At 47.7% G+C, this 25382-nt stretch overlaps 1 protein-coding gene across 2 annotated transcripts in view; it reads right to left on the reverse strand.

Moving 5' to 3' along the window:
• Nucleotides 1-2653: 2653 nt before the first annotated feature.
• The window catches only part of Invadolysin (leishmanolysin-like peptidase, invadolysin), a 308939-nt gene continuing 286210 nt past the window's right edge, over nucleotides 2654-25382 (reverse strand). For both annotated transcript variants that reach the window (XM_011145429.3, XM_025303606.1), the window contains 10 exons: nucleotides 17307-17418; nucleotides 14677-14858; nucleotides 12847-13050; nucleotides 8369-8594; nucleotides 7627-7820; nucleotides 7398-7530; nucleotides 6987-7146; nucleotides 6732-6898; nucleotides 6144-6263; nucleotides 2654-6043 (listed from right to left, as the gene is read on the reverse strand). In XM_011145429.3, the coding sequence (XP_011143731.2) occupies nucleotides 5885-6043; nucleotides 6144-6263; nucleotides 6732-6898; nucleotides 6987-7146; nucleotides 7398-7530; nucleotides 7627-7820; nucleotides 8369-8594; nucleotides 12847-13050; nucleotides 14677-14858; nucleotides 17307-17418 (1657 nt within the window). In that variant the 3' untranslated portion in view covers nucleotides 2654-5884. The remainder of the gene's footprint in view (nucleotides 6044-6143; nucleotides 6264-6731; nucleotides 6899-6986; nucleotides 7147-7397; nucleotides 7531-7626; nucleotides 7821-8368; nucleotides 8595-12846; nucleotides 13051-14676; nucleotides 14859-17306; nucleotides 17419-25382) is intronic.

Genomic DNA, 25382 nt, shown 5'->3' on the forward strand with positions numbered 1-25382 from the left:
GAGAGAGGAAGAATCGATCACTGAGATCTCTCAACGTGATAAAACTCATACGCGGACTTAGCGATAGCGTTACACAAGGCGATATAAGAGAGAAAGGAAAGTCAGGGGAGGAAAGAGTAGAAAGAGAGAGAGAGAGAGAGAGAGAGAGAGAGAGAGAGAGAGAGAGAGAGAGAGAGAGAGAGAGAGAGAGAGAGAGAGAGAGAGAGAGGAAACGTGACATTACCTCGCCCTCCTAGACGTCGTAGCGAGCCGATGCCGAGGGGTCTGCGATCTGAAAGGAAAGACAGTTTAGGATGAAACACTGCCTGCGAATGATTCACCGGTCGACACGAGACAGCTCGGCTGTCCGCGACGTCGATGCCGCGATTCACCGCTACTTTGTATCGTATCGAATGCGAATCGTTTTTGTATTCAACAACTCGACGTATACCGACTATAGGCGTATATAGGTAGTACACTCTAGGTAAGACCACTAGCTAGAAAGTGCAACACAAGACGACTAGTTAGTATTTACTTGATTAAAACCGCGAGACTTTTACTAATCACACCACCGAACGAATGCCTTAATCGGGGAACTTTTTGTAAGAATCAGTGTACGTACGGGGTGAAAAAGGAAACGGGGGCGAAATTGAAGGAACACACAAACGTCGCACAAGCTCTGCGGAGGATCGCTACGCATCGGTCGGTTGAATTCGGCTATTTCTCGCAGAGTAAAATAGGAATTGAGCGCCGCGTAAGTCATTTAGTAAGGGCGATATAGATTCGCGCTGCTCTCGCGCGCGCGCGTTTTGTATGGCGTTTTAATTATCGTCGGATCGTCGATTGTCGTTGTTAATAGCGGTGAAATAAAAGAAGGAAAGAAACAGTCTCTCCGTTATACTTATAGAAATATAATTTTGAATCATTATCCTGCAAGCAACAATTGATCGAACGTTAAAATAAAGTTGTGAGAGACAACTTTGCGCGTACAGTGACGAATTAATTTCCACATTTGCTGTGTGCACCACACATCATCCAGTTTCAGTTACTGATGATAGCAATAACGATAACTATTTTGCAAGATATTTTCACGAGGCAGTAATCGATAAATTTTCTGTGCACAAAATCAAGTGTGTATGAAAGTGTGTGTGTGTGTGTGTGTGCGTGCGCACACGAGAGGTATATGTATATGTATGTAAACATACAAAAAAGCGACACTAGCCGTATGCGACATCGCAGTAAAAATTTACTTATTCGCTACGTATCGTTTTCCAAACTAATACGAGGGTTGTTAAAAAAGATTAAAGAAAAGGAAGAGAAAGGGAGCAGAACAGTAAATCAAGTGAGAATCGATCGCAGGTCGGTCAGTAACTTTATTACCGCGTCGACTGTAAGGTAAGAGTAATAGGCCGTAAAAAGCGACGTTAAACGGGACACCTAATTTTAGTACAAGCGACGAACTAATTATCCAGTTTAGCCGGGACTTGCAGGTATTCTCCGTGCAAGTAAGTTCGACGACTCTCGCTTGTCGAAGGATCCTCGCCACGCGCGTAGTTTAGCACACTTTTCTTCGGCCTTTTTATTAGAGAATTTTCGATACGGCAGCTTTATTTCGTATTGTTACGGACAATTGCGGACACGACTGTATCGCAAAATGATGTATATACTTATAACATGACGTATGTTTGTCAATAAATAATTCGTACAAGGAGAAACAGCCCCCCCCCCCGTCGCAGTTCATTCGCTTCGCCGACAAACGCAAAAGTTTGACGCGGAAATAATAAGACGTATTTGCACGATATATCTCGAGGGGGAGGATCTTACGTATTTAACGACACTGTAATATTCTAAACTCTTAGTAGTTTATTATATGTTCGTTTGTGTACAGATTTCTCATTCATAGAAACAAATTACTAGGAGAAAATTTTATATTACATTACGTCACTTGACATAGCCCTTTAGCGGGAATTTCGCAATAAAGTATGGGTCGCTTAACATAGCCGAGGTAGTGAGCACTTTTGAAGTGTGCTGCGATGCAAAGAAGAGGCTTAGATACTCCACTGTCGGTGATTTTAGCGCGTTAGATAATTCAGTCAAAATACGTTTCGAAGTTTGTTATTTATAGCGCGGATCGAGTTACGCATACTTTCCAACTGAGACAAGAACTCATAGTGAGTAACAAACGCATAATTGAGCTCTGTAAATCCTCCTTCGCGGTAACATTCGTATCGTTATGATATGGTTAATTTTGTTTCCTTATATCTCAGCTATAAGCTCGTTTTCGAACAAAATGTGCTTTCGAGGTACGTTGAACATATCTTCGGGATCAGCGTTTTCGAGTTTCACAAGGTTGCGGTTTGTACAACCCGGCGGAAGAGACAATCGCGTGAATTCACGTTAATAAAATTTATGAAGGGAGGATCGGTCGTATCGGTCCGACGAGGTCTGCGCATGCGATTATATTAGCGTTAATGCTAAAACTTATCGGCTACCGCTCGTTATATCTCGTTATATTAAACTCAAGTACGCTCGTAAATTGGTATATGGTATATTTATATCGTGATATTAATCTCTTTCGCGATACCTGTAAAAATAATCTCACTTTTCGAACGAATATTCTGCATAGAGCTTACGTAGAGAATATACGTATTTAAGTTTTATATATATATATATATATATATATTTAAATATTTATTCTTCTCTTTTATCAAGTAATCTTTGTTAACAGTTTTCCGAATAACTCAGTTGGAATGATAAAAAGAATTATGCCCCTGTCATTTATCGAGATACGAAGAATTATCTTTTTTTTCCATAATGGCACGACTTATAAAAAGTTAAAATATGATTTAATCTATGTTATACACTTTTGGAATTAAGTGATAGAATATTGAAGTAGTTTAGTGCTGCAAATTATTCTCTATCGTAATAATTGTAACAAAGATATCGCAAATTATCCGCAACGATGTAACCTAATCGAAACTAATATCTTTCTCCCTTGATACACATCATCCTCTCGATATGCCTTAAAATATCTGTCAGTAATTTATTAGAAGCATTATATATCCTACGAAATATAAATATTATACGCTTCTCAGGCTTGCGTCGACTGAAGAAAGAGAGACCGGGGATTTGTCTCCGAGTTCCTGGAGCCACGCAACCGATTTAAAATGCACCATTTATCGAAACTTTACAATTTTGAATCACGACGTGTCTTTCGTAGCAACCATTAGGACCAAATAGACGATTACTAGAGATCGAAAACGAAACAACAAATTAACAGTTGCCAAACATACGTTTCAACAATTTCGCGTGAGTTTGTATATAATTGTTCTCATAAAAGTCTCACAGCGTAACAGCCCTTTGAATAAAATCTATGATATATGTATTTAGATAGCCGCGTGCGCGCACACTCGTACACACAAGTACATACATACATACATACATACATACATATATATCTTTCATATCTATGTCCCTCTTAGTTGGGCCTTATAGAATCATTAAAACACATTTGACGTCTCGCGTTTGCTTTCTGATGCTCGACGCGCCCAGTATCAATTAATATTGCCCGGATGGCGCGCGTCAACAAATTAAAATCCGTCGTCGTGTCGCGCAACAACGTCGCGGAAATCCACGAGAAATGTTCTCGTGTATACATCTCGGTATTTGATGCAATACCGTGATATCTTCAAGTACTTTACAGAACACGACACCTGTTCTCAGTATCGACGATCTCTGTACAAAATTCGATTAAACGCTCATATAATTACGTGCTGATAAAACTTTTCCCAATTATACCGACATCGGAATATCCGCGTTAGAAAAGTTCGCGTGAATGATGAAAAGTCGTGTGTCCTCTTTTGGAATGTCTCAAAAAATGCTTCGATATTAAAATCGGATTTTACTTCACAAATGAACACTCTGCCATACTACTCGAACCGTGTTCCGAACCTGTGAACAAAATAAAATCAATAACACGAAAATATTGGGAGAAAAAGAACAGCGACATATCCTATCGCGATTAATATACAGACTTTAGTGTGTACACTTCGTGTACTTACACTTGTCGTGTTTCCCATACGATAATATGTATCATTCGTGACGTCTCATTCAAGATTAATCTGCGCCAATAAATATAGCGTCGATGCATTTCATATAAGAAAAGCATCGAGAAAATCAAGTTCGATGTATCTTCCTCATAGTCACACGTTACAAACGCGCACGTGTGAATCGAGTCCGAACGAACACGGCCACGAAAATTATACAAATCGGAAATGATTGAGCGACGGAAAATTGAAGAAGCTCTCAGTTCTCGACGGCACACCCCTATCTCGCGTCTTAATGTCAAACCCTCTCAAACTAGGTATGTTTTATGCTAATTACTTAGACTTAGGCTATGCAAAAATTACTGTCGCGCATCCGTTGCATTATTCGATTTCGCGGTCTTCTTTTAATATATGTATACATATATGTACAAAGTTTTACCCTTTCTATATGCCACACACACACACACACACACACACATACGATGCACATCCAGATTCATAACGATCGATTCGCAACAATCTCAGACAATTCTCAGCAAACTCGCACTCGACAGGCATACTTTTGAATCGCTTCGGTTTTACATTTTATGATTTTACATTTGTTTGGATATTGTTCGATATGACTTGCGTATTTCAACACACGAACTCCCTCGCGCGTTCCCTCGCCAGGAATGTGTCCGCGGATCTCTCGGTAATACAGACCGCGCCGGAGAGAATGTATCAGCAGTCAGGCGCCGTGTTCTCTCGAAGGAATGCAAAATTCAGACCTTTTTTGCCATTAATATCGAAATCAAGACTTAATTACACGTTAACGTCTAATTTTAATATAATTCCCAGAGATGGCTGTGTGTATATGCATGTGTACGTGGAAAAATATGTTACACTTTACCAACAAACAAACAGACCGCAACACTTGGCGAATGTAACGTGAAGCGACAACCACGCGGTATTTGCATATATATTTTAATATGCAACTCTATTTGTTTTCGCAACGCGTAGATATACCTATCGAAGTTTCGCGTCGTTGTATCCCGAGAAAAATATACAGGTCGACAGGGTTGTTTGTCGGCAACGCGTAGCGTTTCCCACCTTAAACTTCTTAAATTATATAATTAACTTACGTCTCATTCTCGCACACGAAATTCCGTGTTAAGCTTATCTCGGCAGCGGCTGTAGTCCGTGTGTACATACATCAGTCAGATTACGGCTAATAATTATCTATTGGCTACGGTGTAATTAATACCACCATCTTAAAATCGAGCAGTGACCGAGATCCCTCAACCTCTCTTAAATATTGTTCGCACTGAAAGCAACGACCAAAGTATATCGTGTATAAGTCTCAATCATAGCGGTACGCAATAATAATAATAACGAAACCGGCAGCAGGTCGGCTGTAAACGGGTAACCCAGACTGAGGAAGCATATACAATATACGAGATTGGCACTCCATGAAATGCCTCGTCATGTTATCACTATGGATCGTTTGATCCGTGATACGTATTTATCGCGTAGCGTAACGTAGCTGAAGCCGATCGATGATGGACGATTCCTTCATCCCCGAAGCTTTCGAACCCCCTGGCTGTGCCAATGCTCTGTCATATCGACGATAAGTCTAATTACGATTGTCACCTCGGTCAGTATCCATTATATATTGTTACGGTACAATGAGAGAGGGCGAGAGAAATAGGGGGGGGGGGAGGGAGGGGGAAGGACTCGTACACGGTTGCGCGCTGTCGCAGAAAATAAATTATTTTCAGGTCAGCCTGAAAACGTTATCGCCGAACGGTACACGGGCCAGTGAAAGTTGTCTATGAACCCAGACTCGATACGCTAAAATATTAACTAAAACAGACGGCGTATCATCTAACGACGAAGGAGAGGACCGCGATGACGAGCGTCGATATACTTAGGCCGATGCTATCTGCGGACGCGCAGTGAAGATAGTCTTTGTGGTAATAGGTAGAAGGTGGATGCTCGTCCCCCGGCTTACACCATTCGCTCCGCGCTTTAAATTCCCCCTTGAAGAAACAAAGCAGATCGTTAGATAATCGCGTGAGCAACGCTCACCGCGTCCTATTGCAATTCGTGCGCCTCGTCCTTCCGTTCGGTCTTTCTCACCTGACAGATGTCTCGGCAAGGGGGACAGATCAGGGCGCCCTTATGCAGCCATCCGTTCTGCATAATTCTTATGATGATCTCTTGTCCAGCGTGATAGCAGGTGTAAGTGTAGTTGCCGACCTGCGGTAAAAGAGATGCATATATATATATATATATAAATATATATATGAGAATTGGTGTTCTTCTCATTAACGACTTGATAACGATGATATTTTTTTGGTACAACAGCAAAGATAACGGATACAACCCTGGATTCTATCTGGTTTTACTTCTCGCGTGTAAGTGACACGTGTGTAAAGTGGGTAGAAATAAATCCTGAGAAAGGTCTTGCCAAGATTTGGAGAAGAAAGTAACGAAAATTGTAACACAACTCGTTCGTTTCCTTTTGAATAACTAGAACAAGTTAACTTTCTTTCTTTCTTTCTTTCTTTCTTTTTTAATGAGTAACGCCAACGCGTTACTTTTCGCAAGTAACTTTCCCAACCGCGACGTGTATATACCGTCTTTTGATCTGTCCACGTATTTCGTAACTTTGTTACAGAAACCTTTGCGAGCGGCCCGTGGTATATCGCGATGTAACGCACTCACCATAATGTGCAGTCTGCCGGCTTCGCACTTGTATAGGTAACAACCGGAGCCCCAATGCTGCCACTGGCGCGCTTGTTTGCAAGTTCTCTCCTCCCACATGTCATTAGTGTGGTCGAAGCACCTCGAGTGCGGGCCGTACTTCTCTAACGCGAAATTCTTGTCCGGGTCTGAAAGAAGGATTCCACTTGGAGCGGGGGAACAGCTATGCGCCCTTCTTTGCGGTACGTGGATGTGAAACGTCGTCGTGCGACTTACGCGGATTATTCTCCTCGTAAAGGCAGTGGGACCCTCTGACTACTATATTCCGCGCTCTCCACGTGAATTCCTGTATGTACGGACAGTAATCCGCCAGAGACACCGATCCGCCGTAGTATTGTTCCTCTCCGGTTGGTACGTGGGGAATCGAGTCGAAGTTCTACAATACGAGAAGGAGAGACAGAGACAGACAGACAGACAAACAGACAGACAGAGAGAGAGAGAGAGAGAGAGATATATAGATTGCCAACCGAGAATCTTCATACACGTCGCGAATATTCTCGCGACGCGTCGTCACATCGCTGTCGATGCGACACGTCGGTCGCGACAATAGAAACATGCGGCGTTCCCGCGCGCGTGAATTCGCCGTCGAGTATTTCAACAAGTCGTCAGAGACGCGATATTTCTTACTTGATATTTCTTGGCCAACGGCTGCTGATGCTTCACCAGGTTGCAGAGAGCGACCGAGCTCCGATCGTCCGTACACTCGGTCTGCAGCGGATCCTGTTTCACTTTGTTGCAGAAGGGATGTATCGACTTTCCCCTGAAATATTAACGCACCGTGTCGAACAGGTGTATCGCGATGACACGACGACGGACCGAGGCGCGCTCCTCTCAGAGTATTTCAACGTTTACTCACGATAATGGCGACGATTTCGAGGATATCCACTCTTTGCAGGACTTCATAGCGAAATTGCAGCCTAGATTCTTCCCCCATCCCAACTCCTGCGCCATCGAATAGTTGGCGCTGTACCAGCCGGTGTCCTCCATGAGGGCGAGCGTTATCCTCGAGTAAACTGGATTTTGCGTATGCGTCCCTGTCATAGCTTCGTTCTGCGGAAGCGAAAGAGAACATGCTACGACATGCTGTATAAATTCTTCTTATCGAGAAACTCAAACACACGGGACGCAGCGAGATCTCATTCTCGAGAAGGTAAAGCAGAGCAAGATCTCGAGATCGACAGACATAACGCTCTAACGATGTAACTTTCGTTATATCTCTCTGAGAGAGATATAAAGAGAACTCAAGCGTGGAGAGAACGACAAAATCTGATTCTCGAGGTAGCAAATTGGCAAAATATCGGGATCGGCAAATCTCGCGGATTCGTACGCTGTAATAGTGTCTAAGCACCGTCAAATCTCTTCCTCGACAAAAAAAGAACTCAAGCGTACACAAAGCGTAGCGTAGCGAAATCTCAGCCTCGAAAGAGGAGAGTAGCGAAATGTCAAGACCGACCGAAATTTCTTCTCTCGGCTCTCTCTCCGAGCTGCGTGCTCGGTGTATCGCGGCAGCTCTGAGTTTCCCCGCGCGAATATCGCTCCGATCCATTTGCGCGGCGTAGAAGTCGAATCTGAGTCGCGCGTGTGTCGGTGTTACGCACCTCGAACACGCGCTTCTCCCAGTGCGTGAGAGCGGTGCCATCCTCGCCCTGGTCTTCCAGTTCCGCGCCCTCGAGTTCCGGGCAATTGAAGTGCGCCTGAACCTCGCTGCGGACCCGAGGCGTGACTATCATTTGCATGCTCCTCTCCACGTAGCCGCCGTGCACTTGCCAGCGAGGCCTGACCACGGTTTTGATCGTATTCTCGCTCCATTGATGCGTTTGTAATCTGTCCGAAACGAGTATCGGCCGTTATTAGCATATGCTGATTCGGAGTAGCCGAGCGGTGTCGCGCGGCGTCGCCCGATACGATAATCTTGCCGGCGCGATGCGCGGCGCGATCTAAACCCCAGTGGGGCTCGCTGGAATTTCAAACAAACCGCGACGCTTGCGCAAAAACGAACAGAGTAAATAATGGGACGCACCCTGGCCGAGAAATCTTCCTTCGTCGTCGTCATCGGAATTTTTGAACGGACCGCCGCGTCGCGCGGCCGACAAATAAAAGATTGCAAAATAGATTGGAAATCCGCGCGCCACCACGGACGACGATGTACGCGTCGAGAGATGTCCTGACACGATTATTTACTCGGCGAATCTCACTCACTCACTCACACACTCTCTCTCTCTCTCTCTCTCTCTCTCTCTCTCTCTCTCTCTCTCTCTCTCTCTCTTTTTCGTGTATTTTCGTTCGAGAGTCGCTCGTTCCAAAACACGGCATAATATATCTCTCTCGATATTTCACGCGTGCGAACATGCTCCGATTTCCATCAGCCGAATAATAATAGCAGTTTTCTGCAAAACATTTACTCAAACAGCCAATTTCTTCGTGACTTTGCAGCCCCGGCTCTCTGATACAGATATAATTGCATACTTCAATTTTTCCTCCTCTGTTGCTTGGTCTTCCCCCTCGCTCTCTCTCGCTCTCTCTCTCTCTCTCTCTCTCTCTCTCTCTCTCTCTCTCTCTCGTTTATTTTCAATCGAAAGCCGTTTGCTCCCCAATACAGCATAATATCTCTCTCTCTCTCTCTCTCTCTCTCTCTCTCTCTCTCTCTCGATGTTACCCGTGCGCGAACATGCTTCGATTTCTATCGGTCGAATAATAATAACAATTTTCTGCAGCATATTTACTGTGTGTCAAAGGTCTAATATCTTCGTGACTTTGCTGCGCCGGCAAATAAATATAATTGTACACTTCAATTCCTCTTTCTCCGTCGCACGATCTCCCCCCCACCCTCCCCCCTCTCTCTCTCTCTCTCTCTCACTCTCTCTCTCTCTCTGCTCATCACCCGTATAAAGTGATTGATGCGATACGTTGGCGAAACGCTGTTTTCGACAGCGACCGGCCCCTCCTCTATCCTATTTCGACATGACAGATGAATTCGCGAATGGCCATTTTGCCGGAAACAAGCGCGAGGTGAAAAATATTATTACGCTGGAGCGTCAGCGCGAAATCGCTCGTCAGCGTATCTCATATGCATAAATTGTTAGGCGCGTGCTCGCTCGCTGTGCTCGAGCGCAGAGATAATGTGATAGTGCGATAGAGCGCGTATGGAGGAATTGTACGCGATATTGTCTACGAGGAGAGGGGAAGGGTAAAAAAGAGAGAGAGAGAGAGCGAGCGAGTTTCGTTTTCGGATTACGAAACGAGATGAGTTGGATTACACGATAGAGAACATGGATAGAACTCTGTGTGCGGTGCGTCGTATATTCCTCTGTGATACTCGTCGAATCCAACATCACACCGAGCTTTTCATCGAGCACTTCACTGCACGCGTTATCCTCGTGTCGAGGAGCGTTTAATAAATATCGTTGTGTGTCAACGAAGATACAGAGAAGATACAATTGGGCGTTCCATTTTGGAATGTGGAGATATTTCGGGCCGAGTGATACGCTCGCGCATATCGCCGACACCGGGCCGTATGGACCAGGCTCGTCTGGAAATCATTTGTTGCTCGTGAAAACGTTTTCGAGCCTCGCCGAAGGGCTTTTGGAAACGAATCGCGCGAGCCAAAAGTGCCGATCGCGCGTCCATACATTACACGTGACGCGTCAATTTGCCCCTTTCTGGCTGCGCCACAATTCCGCAGTTCAGTTATCAAATTCGAACGCTCGAACAATGCCAATCATTTGCATTTATGTAAAGCAGGTAATTAGAGGGGCGGGTAGAAACAAATGGAAATGTAATTGGCGCTAAAAACGCGCGATACGGACTATCGACGGGGCGCAATTCCCCGATGATAAGGACAGCGTTGGAATATTCCCGAGGTGGGAAAGTCGAGCGGCTGCTGCTGCTGACGGTGTTAAATTTATTTAAAGTTTGAGGGAAGAGTACGTCTATCGTTTCGCAAACGATTACACCTAATACCGGCGTGTCGTGTTACAAAGTACGTGTCCTTACGAAATCTAAGATTACAAAGAGATCCTCTTCCTCCGCGTGCAAGCGCGCGCAGCGACGGATTAGCGTAAACCTTAAACGTAAGAGGATCCCCGTAGAGATATTCAGACGCGGTAGGGCGAGACCGCGCGAGCTCACGAGCAGATGGATGGCAGGAGATGCAAGGAAACGCTCGAATTTGTAACGGAGAACGCGCAGCCTTCCTGCGAAGCGGAGCGGAAACGGACGGAAAGGACGACTAGAACTAAAACGAGGAGCAACGAAAGACGACGGAGCGAAAGAAGGCCCGGTGAGGCGAGACGAGGTGAGCTGAAGAGAGATGTGAGGCGAAGCGAGGAGCGATGAGGTGAGGTAAAGAGACAGGAGGAAAAGAAGGCAGCAAGGAAATTAAAGGGACGAAGGGCTGTGACGGATCAAGAGGAGGGGGGAGGGTGAGAGAGAGAGAGAGAGGGCGAACAACTCGACGAATAGCCATCTCCGACGAAAATCTCTGCTCCTCAATTTGAGTTTCGGGACGTCGTCGGGAAAAAGAATCGTAGAGCTTGCCCGGCAAAAAGTTGTCGAAAGTTTAAGAAGTTCTGCATGCACTGCCGGCGTGGCTTCATAATTCTTCGACATCGCGCAACGCGATGAGCGATGTTCTATCGAAGAGAGAGGAAAGAGCGAGGAACGGTAAGAGAAGAGAGAGAGAGAGAGAGAGAGGAGAGAGAGAGAGAGAGAGAGAGGGGGGAGCAGAGAGAGAGAATAGAACGAGAGAGTTCTGGCTTCGCCGCGTCTCTCGAAACGCAAATCAACGCGGGAATTCATGAGACCGCTCGGAGAGACCGGACACACCTCGGGGAGGAACGCGTCGGGAACATACTGGAAAATTATACGCCAGAGCGAGCTTTGCAGGAAGGGAGACCCCGCGGAGAACGCCGGAGTCATTCCTGAAATCTATTACCGTCCGGAACGCCGTGGATCTGTTGCTGGAATTTCGCGATTCCAAGTGGAAAGGCGTCGATTTTCGTCGTCCGACGGAGAGGCTCGAGCGCGACAAGGAACCACCGAGAAAAGGAACAAGCCGGCGAGCAGGAAGACGAGGGTGGCGAGGACGTGATGGAGGAAGAGGCAGAAATAGGGAACGAGAGGGAAAGAGTAAGAAAGAGAGAGGGAGGGAGGGAGGGAGGGAGGGAGAGGAGAGAGAGAGAGAGAGAGAGTGAGTGAGAAGAATAACTAGAAGAGAGCAGAGCGAAGTAACGGATGGTGAAACAGAAGGAAAGGCGCAGCAAGGGTGAAGAGGGATGTCGCGGGGTGAAGAGCGAGGAGCTCGCATCTGCCAACGCCGGAAGCCAGTTCGTTACGGTCCGTCGACTCGGATAGAACGGGATACCAGGAATTTTCCAATTTTAAAGGCAGATACACCGCCATCGAATTGCCGTTAAGAGTAGGATAAGAAAGAACACGACAAGGAGGAGGAGAAGAAGAAGAAGGAGGAGGAGGAGGAGAAGGGAGACGACAGGGAAAAGTCAAGTCGCGTCGCATGTCGAGCGATGAATCGGCGGAGCAGTCGCTCGTCGCAGAGAGTAGCCTCTCGCACACAAAAGCGTCGAGCAACAATAATCTCGACGAGATCGCTGGTGAAGATTCATTCATCAAGCGGGACGAACTTTCGACAAGTTCGAGTCGCTTTCACGGCGGCGTGGAGCCGGCAGCCGCTGAAAGAAGCTCACGAGAGTAACTCGCTCTCTCGTGTGCTCGCGGAGTCTGTGCAGTTTCCGTTTGAGAGATCCCCGATGTTAACTTCACGCTCGAGCCTTAAGCCTCGCTCATTGACTGGAAAGCCGTAGGAGGGACCGATTCCGGACAATGCGACATTTGCCATTGGCCAACCATTGGAGCGCCGGATATTCCGCGAATACGTAAACCCTTATCGTTCTCGGCCGTCGTTTGGCGACTCGCCGGGAATTTTTCCTCGCCACCGAGAGAGACTAACAATTTCGCGCCCGGGCAATCGCCTGTCCCGAAGGCGTTTCCCGAAGCGTTAATAAGAGAATCTCAGCATGCAAAGACGCGCAGCAAGAGGCATGGTCGGGAGGAGACGTACTTTTCATTAAGGGGCGGTTTTCCGGTATCGCTCCTCCTCGGCGTCCTGGGCTCGCCGTTCTCGTCCCGGTAGAAGGCGTAGAGGCTCACGGAAAATCCTAAGGCGTGCAGGATCTCGTGTTTAACGGTGCTGAGCAACGTTTCCAGCTCCTGCGGTTTCGTGCTGATGCTCCCCGGGCACAGGTTGGCGTGGCCGGCTATCGGTCTGGAAGCAATTAAGTCCGCTTCAGCAACCACGGGGAGAGAAAGAGAGAGAGAGAGAGAGAGAGAGAGAGAGAGAGAGAGAGAGATATCTCCTGCCATCGCCATTTTAATTATATCGGCCCGAATTCGCATCAAATCTCCCGCCGTTATTTCCTCGGGACTGCGGAGGGATCAACCCGTCCTAGCGTTCCACCCCGCTGTCGCAGCTCACCCCGTGGTGACGGAGCAGGCACACACAGCGACAAGGCAAACAGCGCGCGCGCGCGTTGTACGAGCGCGCGCGTAGATTTGCATGGAGAAATCGGGCCGCGATTTCCATGAAAGTTTCACCCGAATCGATCGATATGTACATTAAATGCCACGTGACGTTGTGTGTTACGCAAAGTACGTTTTGCTTTTTTTCCCTTTCGCTCTGCGTTCGTTCTGCGAAGTCGAATATTCCATAGATTTTTCCATAAGCAAACGCGACGACGACGACGACGACGACGACGACGACGACGACGACGACGACGACGGCAACGGCGGCGGCGACGACGCGCTCGCGACGCACGAATACCGTCGATCTATCACGATCAGAACGTCGCGCGAATAATAAAATTCACGCCGAAGCCATTTACATCGAGCGGCACACGACGCGTGCGATGTATGCGCCTGACAGACAAATTTAATTGTCCTGACAAATTTAATCTACTCAATATGCGTTCGCGTTTCGGCAGAATCATAAAGTTAGACGTCAAGTCGTAAAGAGAGAGAGAGAGAGAGAGAGAGAGAGAGAGAGAGAGAGAGAGAGAGAGAGAGAGAGAGAGAGAGAGAGAGAGGGAGAACGCGTGAGTTCCGCTTCGGCGCAACTGTCGAGCGCGAATTTGGTCCTTGAAGATAGAAAAATAAATAAAACGAAACGAAACCTTCCCCGATCGCGAACGATATGTCCTCCGTGTATATCCGAGGCAATCAATAATTCTAATAATGTAATATATGCGCACGCGCGCACACACATATATTTACGCGCACACGTGTGACTAAATTACATAGCCGGAATTTCCCCGTCGCGTCGCCTTCGTATACGCCTGCTGTTTAACGACAAATTAAAACGTTTCGGGATAAAGGTAGATTTAAACAACGGCAGCTGTTTGCCGCGCGCAGAAAAAAAAAGGAACGACATATTTCATTTTAATTAGAATCATTATTTCAAAAGGGTGTCCACCATTGTAAAATCGCTCCGCCCGCTCCGCCCACAAACAATCCCTCTTACAAATCCTGTCAAATATTTAATCCGACATCCCGATGAAATATATTCACGCCAGATGGTGTTTGCTCTCGTTCCGCTCGCACAAACAACCGGAATTATGCACGCCTCAATTATAGCGCGCACTTTTACAATGTATTATTAACTGTGCTCGCGAATGTATCGCAGCAGCATTGCGACCAAAAAGAAAGCAGCGAATTCCTGTCGTGCAATTAGGTGACGATCGGGCGGAAAGGAAAACACATTCCCGATCGACTAGACGGGAATTCAATGTTTCCGGGATATCCGCTCGAATTTGCTCCTTAATTACGGCGACGTGTGAAAGTTCCAGCGATATAACGTGACCGATTTACCAAACGGCAATCGAATTGGCCGACTTACCGGTCCAAGGCAGCCTCTTGTTGGCAATGAGCAGCGTACGCTACAGTCAAGCCTTTGTGACACCTCTCGGTCTGCATGGCGGACACGTAGAAAACGAAATCGGCACCGTCGATGCCCGGTCCCGCCTTGCTGCCCTCCGCTACCCCGCAGTTGTGTCCCGTCGCGTTGCACGTCCTGCAAACCTACGCAGAGATACACGCACACGCTCGAGCAACCGTGCGACGCGGCGATCGCTCCTGCGAGGGGAACGCTCCTTGTCGCGAGACTCGCTGAGCTCCAAATTCAGTTTCCTGCTTTCCTGGACAACGGAGATAACGCGCGCGCCGTCGACACACTCGCTCGATCGGGTACCAGAAACGTGCCGACGCGGCGCAACGTTTCGCGCGAATGTGTGCTAGCTCGCGCTAGCTGAGTCGTCGCGGACTAATTATCGATGAAAGAGAGAGAGAGAGAGAGAGAGAGAGAGAGAGAGAAAGAAGCGTTCTCACGTCGCTTCCCGCGCCGGGCATTTCCTGCCGACGTAAAGTGACACGGACGACCGACACGCCTCGCTCGCGTCGTAACGAGCGTCGGACACGCGAATTATTGCAAAGAAGATCGTGTCTTGCAAGGCAAGAAGTACTTGGAAACGCCGACGAATCGCGGCGGAATCGCATTACCGTTCCGGACATCTCGGACGGGATAAATAATTTTGCACCGTCAGCGGATGCCTCCGTCGACGAGAGCTCGACGACGGGCGCGCTCCTCTTCCCCCCCCCCTCCGCTGGCACTCTCTTGTCCCGTCTTCTAATAAGTTATCCGACACCAATGCGCCTCTCAGGGTCGTTCATCAATTAGCGCCTCTCGTTTCCAGTCGGCCGTCGTCAAAGCGCGTCGTCTTCTCCTCCGCGCGATCCCCGGTAATCGATCAAGTTGAAGCGTCAATGAGAAGCTATCGCAGCCTCTCATTCCGACGGCCGCGCGGAAAACATAAAGATCGTGCCATCTGTCGCGTTCGCACGCCGTCCCTGTCCATTTATCTCTCCCTCTCGCACTCATTCTCTTCCCTGCGGAATTTTCGGCCGAATATTGAGAGTCGCACTTTCGGCCGAATTTGATCCCATGTGTTTTTATCGCGAGCAACGGCAGTTTGCGATTGATGGTTTACGTCAAACAGGAGCGTGTGCGGACGCATTGAATTGCGGGCTGATTTGCCAATTCGCGGCTACTACCTCCCCCCCTCCCTCCCCCGCGCGTCAATCGCGCTGGCGTTGTCGCGCAGTTTTGTCCCGGCGGTTATATAAACTTAGGGAAACGGAGATACCTCGGAGATAATATTACGAGCGGTTTCGACGCCATTATCGAACGGCAAAAGTATCCCGGGCCGATAATTGTGCAGCAGCGCTTGACGTCGTATTTACGCAGCAAACCGCGAATAATGACGATACTCAATTCTCTAATATACGAGAATTTACCTCGTTCGTATCGAGTGACGGACGACGAGCTGTAATTCGATCGAAAGCCCGATTCAACAAGACTAGCGAGTCGCGGCGGAAGCCGTGCTGCAGGCTCCGCCCGCACGCTCGAATTAAATGTAAAGCTCATCGATTTGTTAAAACCACAAACGTCTCGTTTTAGCGCACCGCGCTTAATACCATTAATGGAGCCACCGGCGTAGAACCGGCGCAACCGCTCTTTCAGCGGCTTTTCTCCCCTCTTTTTCTTCTTTTCTAGCGCGTTCTTTATATTTAATTTTTCTACGTTTCTATAATAAAAAGTTAATATGTACGCTTCCTGTCGGATCCGCCGCCGTGATAAATAATTGGCGGCCACGCGGCAATTACACCGAGCATAAATAGCGGCGCTGTGTTAACCTCCAATTTTATTTCGAGAGAGAGAGAGAGAGAGAGAGAGAGAGAGAGAGAGAGAGAGAGAGAGAGAGAGAGTTTGACATCGGAGCACGGCGAGAGAGCGTGAAAATTTCCGACTGCATATTATATCAGCTCAGTTAACTTCACGGTCGTGCAATAATTTGCGCAGCAGATAGAATATTTCACCAAATTTAGCAGTCGCACAGTTAACAGTTAACAGACGTGCGAGACGTGCGGGGAGATGTGCGCGGAAAGAGATAATAAAATATACGCGCGATATCCCAGAAGGGGGTGCGCGCATTCCATCGTTTTGTCGGCCGCATGCCACTCGCTCTCCGCGAGGTTTTCCCTGAACGAAGATTCAGAACTGTGGGCGTTATCTTGCCCCCCCCCCTCCTCTCCCGCCCCCGTCCCTTCTTTCGCCATAATTTCCCGATTTGTGGAGCAGCGAACGTCACATTTGAAAATCCAGCGGAACAAACACGGTCCCGCGCGATCAATTAGGAGAATAACACGATCCGTTATTTATCGCCTGCTCTGCGCATTCTCGACCGCGTGAAATACGGTCGTGAATTTTTGACCGATCGACGGCGGTAACGAGCGTAGCTCCGAATTGCCATTTCCACCGATCGTCTTCGCGATACCTCGCAATATAAGGCCAGCCAATTCGGTCCGCTCCTTTGACTGGCTTCGATATTTATTGCACAATTTAACCGTCCGTCCCCCCTCCCCCTCCCCCACCTTTTCTCGACCCGGAAAACTTATCGGGTAATTACTTACGTCAAGATGGTCCTCCGGGACGACTACCTCGCCGCACATAGTAATGGGACGGCAGGTGTCTATACAGTGCGTGTGGTGGTCCTTGACGAAGACCTGGCTGCTCTCGCATTTTCTGCAAGCACATTGAAGAAAGCACACTGAGAATTACTCACGCGAAAACGCATAAAGCTCGTCAGAGAATTAGATCGTGAAATATAGCTGTGCAGCGCGCTTTTCTCACGCAGAAGCACGCCACGAAAACCCCGGAAATTACTTACGGAAATAAAGCTCGTCGGAATTAAATTGTAAAATTATCGCGATGTTCAGAGCGCGCGCACGTGCGAGAGAGAGAGAGAGAGAGAGAGAGAGAGGGAGAAAGCACACGCCCGTCGAGGAATCGTTCGAGTTCGCAACGTAAATTAACGTACTTCGACTTCCTGCGGGACATTTATTCCGCGCATCTGTGAATGCGGCGTCTTCGATATAAATCCCCATAGCAATTGCGCTCAACTTCAAACGGTTCGGCGAAAGGTTTCGTATTGTGTTCTCTCGCGGATCTGCCTTCATCTCGCCCTAAAGGAAGGGAAATAGCTATCAGGAGTTACAAGTGAGAGATGCGGAATTTTATTTTCCCCTTTTATCGGACACGCTCTTCCTCTCTCTCTCTCTCTCTCTCTCTCTCTCTCTCTCTCTCTCTCTCTCTCTCTCTCTCTTTCTTCCTTTGCGAAAACTTTCGCGGAATTACCAGCCGTCACTTAGCGAAAGAGTGCCCAAAGAAGTCCGTTGAAATTACAGATATTAACGAAAGAAAACCGGGGAGAACGTGGCGGAGCTCTTTACTCGCCGGATGCGAACGAACACGAGGGGAGCGGGGGGCAGGAGGATATTCGCAAAGTTTCGATCTCGGTGCGGAACGAAGAGCGATTTGGAGAAATAATCAGCAACGATGTGACGCGACAGCTGGATGTTGCGCGGATTAAACATTCTATCAAAATCTACGCCATGAAAGCCATATTGTGTCGAGGCCAAAAGCCGCCATGCAAGCATATTGTATATATCAGCAGCGTACACAAACGACACATCATCCCTTGACGTGCTTGACGTCGCGCTAAAGCTGACCGCAAATTTCGCACGTCTCCTTTTTACGCGAGAGACCTCCTCGTGAAAGTGCCGCGGCGCGTCCTTTTTGCGTGCATTTTTGAGCGGCGTTATCCGCGCGCGCGAGCCGAGCCTCAACTGCGACGTTGATCCGCAGAGGCGTCCCGGTGGAACTAAAATGGCCATTGCCGAACAACGATCTTCCATCGAGTGATGGAGCAATATCGCGCCTCGAACCTCGGTATATACTTTTATAAAGTAAAAGCGGATACGACTATATCGGACACGATGGCACTAGCGGCAAGCGAGGGTAAAGAGGGTCCCAGGGAGAGGCGGGCGCTAAGGAGAAGGTGCACTTCGCTAAATAAACGTCGCGACACGAGCGTGTTTGACGTATCTGGGAGGACGCCTTCGCCTCGATGTCGCAGCGAGTCCGAAAAGAAGGACGACATATTCGAGCGCTATCCGGCGGTGAATCTTCGCGAGGATAAAGATTAGTTTGCCGAGCCGATTAAGCGGGGAACGAACCGGCTCTTGTGTGTTTGAGTGCGATTTATGCGTGCAGAAAGGATCTTGTGTATCCGCTTCGGCTGTTCGGTTCATAGACTTGCACACACACACACACACATACATATATATATATATATATATATACACATAGACTGAGCGCTCCACGAGAGAGAGACTACGAAAGCTACACCTGAAAAGGATGGCCTGTGCCACAGGCGTTCGATCTTTGTTTAGCTGATCGTCCTTATTGCAGAGAGCTAGACGAAGATAGTATGCCTGTGGAGGATGGAAGGGAAAATCAGCTCTTGTCCTTTGCATCCTGTCTCTCATACGAAGTTTCGTTGCGCCTTCAACTTTGCTGATTCGCTAATTACATTCCTTCGGGGCATATTTCGCGTGAACATCAAAATCACGAAAATATCATCCATATTAAATGTATATCGTAAGTGATACAGTATGTGTATTTATATATATATATATATGTGTGTGTGTGTGTGTGTGTGTGTATGTATATATATGTATACTTGAAGCGATAACGGGAGAATTAATTAGATCAGGTATCACGGACAGACTGATTAATTTTCAGCGAACAATATGCGGATAATGTCAATGTCCAATATTATGGGACATTGATAATTGTAAATTGGATGAAGAGTCGAGGGAATTAATTAATAACGTATCAACAGTGAGAGGAAGAACAATGCGTTGTTATACCGCTGGTATAATGCAAACTGTGTGTAATTCGTCGCAGCTATACAACCATGTTCTTGCTAAATGACGTGGGGGGGGGGGGCGAGAGGGGGAGAAACCAACCAAAAAAACCAGTCGGTCGGCCGCTGCGTCACGCGTGAATTCGAAAAACTCTAATCGACCGCTAATCCGGGCTCTACGGTTCGCGAGGGGTGTATGCCAAGTGTTTAAGTCGCTAATCGGATCACGTTCCGGTCGAGTTGATTTGCATAAGCTAAAGCAGTTTTCCGGTTCCGCCGATGGGTCCGGGTCCAAATCGTCGGAAGCGAACATCTGCCGGTTCGGGAGAACGGGAGAGAGAGAGAGAGAGAGAGAGAGAGAGAGAGAGAGAGAGTGTGAGAGAGAGAGAGAGAGAGAGAGAGGGAGAGAGAGAGAGGGAAAGAAATTCTCGTTCCGAGGGGAGCGTTCGAGCCGCAGCGAAAATATTTTCCATCACGCCCCGAAATCTGCTAAGATCAAGACGTATGAGTCTTTTCGCAATTCTCGGAATTTACGATTTCGATCTCGCGTAACGACGAGCCGGAGGAGATCGTGGGCTTCGAGATCGACCAGGGTCGCATGGTCCGCAGGAGGAAGGAAGCGCTGTTCGTAAATAGTACAGCAGTTTCCAGGCAATTTACTGTTCCGTTAAGAGTATCCTCCGGCTGCTCCTCCTTGGCTTCCCGAGCGCTCGGGATCTGCCCGGGGAGAAAGGAGGTGCGACTTAAACCGTTTCTACGTTGCCGCCGACGCGAGATACATTCGTGTCAAGATAGAATCTCGCAATTCCGAGGAAAGTCCTCGCGAAAGTCGGCTTCGATATCGATAGATAGACGCATTTTCAAGGGAATTATGCGTATTTCCCTGTCTGAGGCTGAGGCTGAGACGATTTCGAGTGTCCGTTTGCGAATATACTGTGCTGTGTGTGCGCGGCGCGGGATATTTTACACAAACCTATTCTTTATCCCTTAGTCCTTCTAAGGAAAAGAATCAGAGTTACCTTTCCCTTCAGATAATATCGGAACGTCGATACTCGAACGTCGGACTGTAAGCGGTGTGAGGCAAAAGCGCTTGACGTTGATTAGATTCCCCGCGGTAAAAATATACAATGGGATCTTATCTGTACATAGATACTGTCAAAAATGTTGCTGTGAATATCGACGAGTGTTGCTCATCGCTTTTATTCTGCAAAAAGATATCGAGCAGCGATAAAAGAGAAATGAATGAAATCAATCGTCGAGAAGTGGCGCACGATCTTCGAATAGAAATGAACTTTGAATGCTCTCCGTCGGGGGCTAGTCGGAACTACGAGACGATTTATTTCGGAATAATCGTCCTCATATTTGCGCGACGTGCAAATTTAATCCAACGTGGAAGCGCGGGCTTACAGAGTTTGCGCTTAATCCCTTTGGGATGACGATTGATCCCACCAAAATGACGTTCGATCCCATCTAAATGCACACATATGTGCAAACGACGAGTGCGCGAGAGAATCTTCTATCTCTCTGCTACGGTAATCAGCGATGCGATATATTGGTAAACATAAGTACACGCGTTATAAATCATCCAATGATCGTATCATCGTTAAGCCTCAATACACGTGCGTCCCTTAAATACACATAGGTGAATGCTAAAAATTCGCGGTCGAAAAGCTCGGAGAAATAATGTTTCGCACGAAAGATAAATACATACAACGGTTTAATTTTTTGGGTGCTCCACTACTGCGCCATATTTGCATTACCCCTTCTCGAGATACATGTTAGGTAAAAAATAACACCATTGTGGCGCGATAACGCACTGGACATCTTTTCCAAAGTGAGAATTCCCTTGCACCTCGTCAATGCAGGGAAAACTGCCGGAACTTAATTTATGAATTAATCCATGGATTAAAAGCGAGAGCGCGAGAGAGAGAGAGAGAGAGAGAGAGAGAGAGAGAGGTCATCAAAATGCAGACAAACATGGCCATACGCGAACGTTAGTTAGAACCGCACGTTAATGCAGCAAACTGGCAGGCCGGACAAGCTGTCTCTCTTCGACACATTGATATTTCCAAATTTCAGACATACTTTCCGGCATGACTGCACAAGGACGAGGATGCTGATGGTGACTTCCAAAGAACTTTATCGTTCGGGTAACTTAAAGGAGTCCCGAGCGCTTTGAAAGCACCACTCCGTCGCACTTACCCGGGACACGTAATGCCGGGAGTACGGATTTGTTGCAGTGACACGCTTTCTGCATTACCAAGAGCTCGTTCACTGACGGCACCGACCCAGCATCCTTCGGTTCCTCCGAAGTCGTCTAACAGCTGGCGGAAACCGCACGATTCACAGTTATCATGCGGTCAGGGTGGTGAAGAAAAAACCAATTAGTAATTAACGCGTGTCCGATCGGATGCGACGACGAGTGCTTCCACGCGATAAAATGAAGCATGTATTCTGTGTGTGTGTGTGTGTGCGTGCGCGTGCGCACACACATTATGATGCGCGTTCAATTTTGTTATCTGTTTTAATTATCTACCGACGTTTGAGAAGAAGCGGAACTCCTTCTTTATCCTTGGAGGAATCTTCGGCGACTACAAAAGCACTTTCCAAACGGCCGAAGATATGTATCTCCGCGCGCGTCTCGAAGCTAATATAAAAGTTAAAAAATTCGATGAAGTAATATTTTTAGCAAACAATAACGAGCCTCCGCTCTCTCTCTCTCTCTCTCTCTCTCTCTCTCTCTCTCCCCCTCTCTCTCTCTCTCTCTCTCTCGCCGTCGCCATTGTAATACGCGACCATGGAATTTCGCGATATACAAATGATAATACTCCTCACTTAGCACTCGAGCCACCTTTGTAGCGGGCATGCCGAGAGATAAAAGCAGAAGGCGTTTATGCAGCTTATATACGCGCGCGTGCGTACAAGGCTGCGCGTGTAAACACGTATACGTGTGCATACGTATGCGTATAACTATGCAAACGAGAGTGTTCATTTTCCTTTGAAAGCGGAAATCCGTTGCATTCGTCCTTTTCCTGCGTCCTTTCGGCCACAATGGTCCCCTTACATTCTCCTTCGTCGCCGGCTCGTAAGAAGCGTTAACGCGCTTCTAAAGCTGCATTAGCGTTGGTGTAACCGCGGCATCGCTCCTCCGTCAGAATTTCACTCAACGCGTCTATCTGTCCGCGCCGTTGTAAACGGAATCCCCCCCCCCCCCATCGTATCAGTGCGTTCCAGCCATAGAGCGTTACTCGCGCCTGTACGGTCCACGTGGTTAATTAAACGGTGTCCATCATGCCGAGCGAGATAAACTCGCGCACACGCGCGCGCGCGCGCGCTTGTTTTCTTCGCCAAAGTTCATCCTTCGTATGAAGCGTTCCACAACCGAGTCCCAACGTGCAATTCGTCATTATTAATGAAAAGTCGCTCGAGTAATATAGGCGGTTTATTTTTGCGTTCGCCGTGCGCGCGAACGTCCACGTGAAAGAGCGATCGCTCGAGCAGCCGACCGCGCGCGCACACGTGCTCGTAAATTCTACACAGACATTGAGCGAGCAGCAAAGTGGCTGAAGACGGAAAGTACTCGAGGGAGAAGCTCGCTCTGAAACGACGAATAGATGTACGCAATCGCCCGCGTAAGTCCTATTCTACTCTCGATGAAGTAGATATAGACGAGCGCGCGCAGCCGGCCGGTCGGGCTCGACAGCGATGTAAACTACTGCGGCCTATACAAGCAGGACAAGGACGGCGGCGGCGGCGGCGGCGGCGGCGGCGGCGGAAGGATCGCTATACCACTGTACCGCTACGCAAATGTTGGCAGACTCTACCTTGCGGCGGGTACCGCCGACCGCTAAACATCACGTGGAGCGAATCGCCGATAACGGCAGGAGGGTGTCGATCATCTGCCGAAGCCCCCGCCGACATTCGCGAGATTAAGTCGACGACGAGTTCATCCGCGAGACGTCACGGAACTTATTTCGTTGCTGAGAATGACAGGTGGTGGAATGGCTGCCGGTGATGGTGATAAAGGACCCGGGGGATAAATGAGATAAATGCAGACTCATCGAAACGAAGATTAATGCCGACTCGTCAACGCCGCCTCGTACGTTCTCTTTCTCTCTCTCTCTCTCTCTCTCTCTCTCTCCTGCTCTCTGCGAGATTCTGCGAAGGACGACAGCGGTTTGCTCGATAACGAAACGAGAAGGTTGAAAAATTAAGTCAATAAATGCGGTGGAAGACGCGAGAGGAGTGAGGGAGGAGACGGAAGACGCGGAACGGCGCGGTCGCGATCGATTTCGCGCAACGGTCGACGCAGCAACGTCGACGACGACGACGACGACGACGACGACGACGACGACGACGGCAACAGATCTTGTGCTGCTACCTCCCTCGCGTCTTCTTCTACCTCGCCGGCTGCATTGTACTCGGAAAATGAAGAAACGTTACTAGCGGGATCAGCGTGAAGAGTCGCCGTTCCCCGGACCAGGCGCAATTTGAATGCAATAACTACTCGCGATCCCTTTGTTGCTGGAATAAAAGAAGTTCCGAAGAAAATGCACGAGAATAGTCGTTACCTATTGTCCGCTCGAGATTTACTATCCTTTGTAATGGAGATATTAAAGCGCACAACGTAAGGAAAAAAATTCACGAATATATATATATATATATATACATATATACATATATATATATATATATAATATTGGGATCGCCTATTTGGTGTTGCGATTAATAGTTAGAAGAACAGAAGGAGGGAGAAAGGGAGAAGAGGAAGGAGGAGGAAATTATATATTTCTCGCGCAAAGGAAAGTTGACGAGATCGATAACGCGCGACTGACTGACCTTATTTCAACCTTAACTTCTTCGAAAATAACGAAAGATAATTTTACGGCAAATACGGAGCATCGAACGATATTCTATATATATCGCTAAGTGTATTGCGGTTTCCCGGTTAATCGAAGTTTCGTCGATAATGACTAACGAGTCGGAGAAAGATCAGGTCGCGTGTGAAAGTGAAGAAAAATAAATAAAATATTCGTGTGAACGTCGTTTATGGTAGGCCGTAGAAATGAGTTCTTCGCGAAAAAAGTGAGTATGCGTGAGCGCGCGCGCGCGTGCGTGTGTATGTGTGTGTGTGTGGGTGGCCTAGATAATCCCGGAGATTAAATTTAAAAGCTTCACATTTCTGTTGGTAAGCAACGATCTCAAGGATCGCAGTGAGAGCGTTCTCACCTTTCATATTCGAGTTTCGTTTTGCTCCATTACCCGTTTATATATAATTTCCACGCGCGATGCAACCTCTTTTTTATATTTGCCGTAACATTATTACGTGGCTGCGCGAGGAGGAAAAAAACCAATAATGCTAACGAGTTGTCTCACGGTTTGCGGTTGAAGTTAAAAGCGTTGACGTTAATTAGAGCGGTACACGTCATTATCCCCTTTCAGTAGCCCGCGTTTCTCGCACTTGCGCGTCGTCGCGAGCGTCGTATTCCATATTACAAACAGCGACGATGCGACGCCGCCGGCGAACGAGCGCGGAGAATAAATAGAAGATTGGTTCTCTTCGGCATAATTATGCCTCTTTGATGTAATTATTCGTAAATGTACCGAATGAGAGAGCACCGTGTACGTGACTCCGTCGGAAAGCTCCTCTATTACTCTCCAAGGAAAATCTCGCGAGCTTTATCAGACATGGCAGGTCGACGCGGGTAAAACAGCGAAACGAAGCGAGAGACATTATTTGTGCATGTTTTTCCGCTGATATAATAGCTATTTGTATCGC

This window comes from Harpegnathos saltator, unplaced genomic scaffold (genome assembly GCF_003227715.2).
Source record: "Harpegnathos saltator strain DR-91 unplaced genomic scaffold, Hsal_v8.6 scaffold56, whole genome shotgun sequence".
Taxonomy (NCBI): domain Eukaryota; kingdom Metazoa; phylum Arthropoda; class Insecta; order Hymenoptera; family Formicidae; genus Harpegnathos; species Harpegnathos saltator.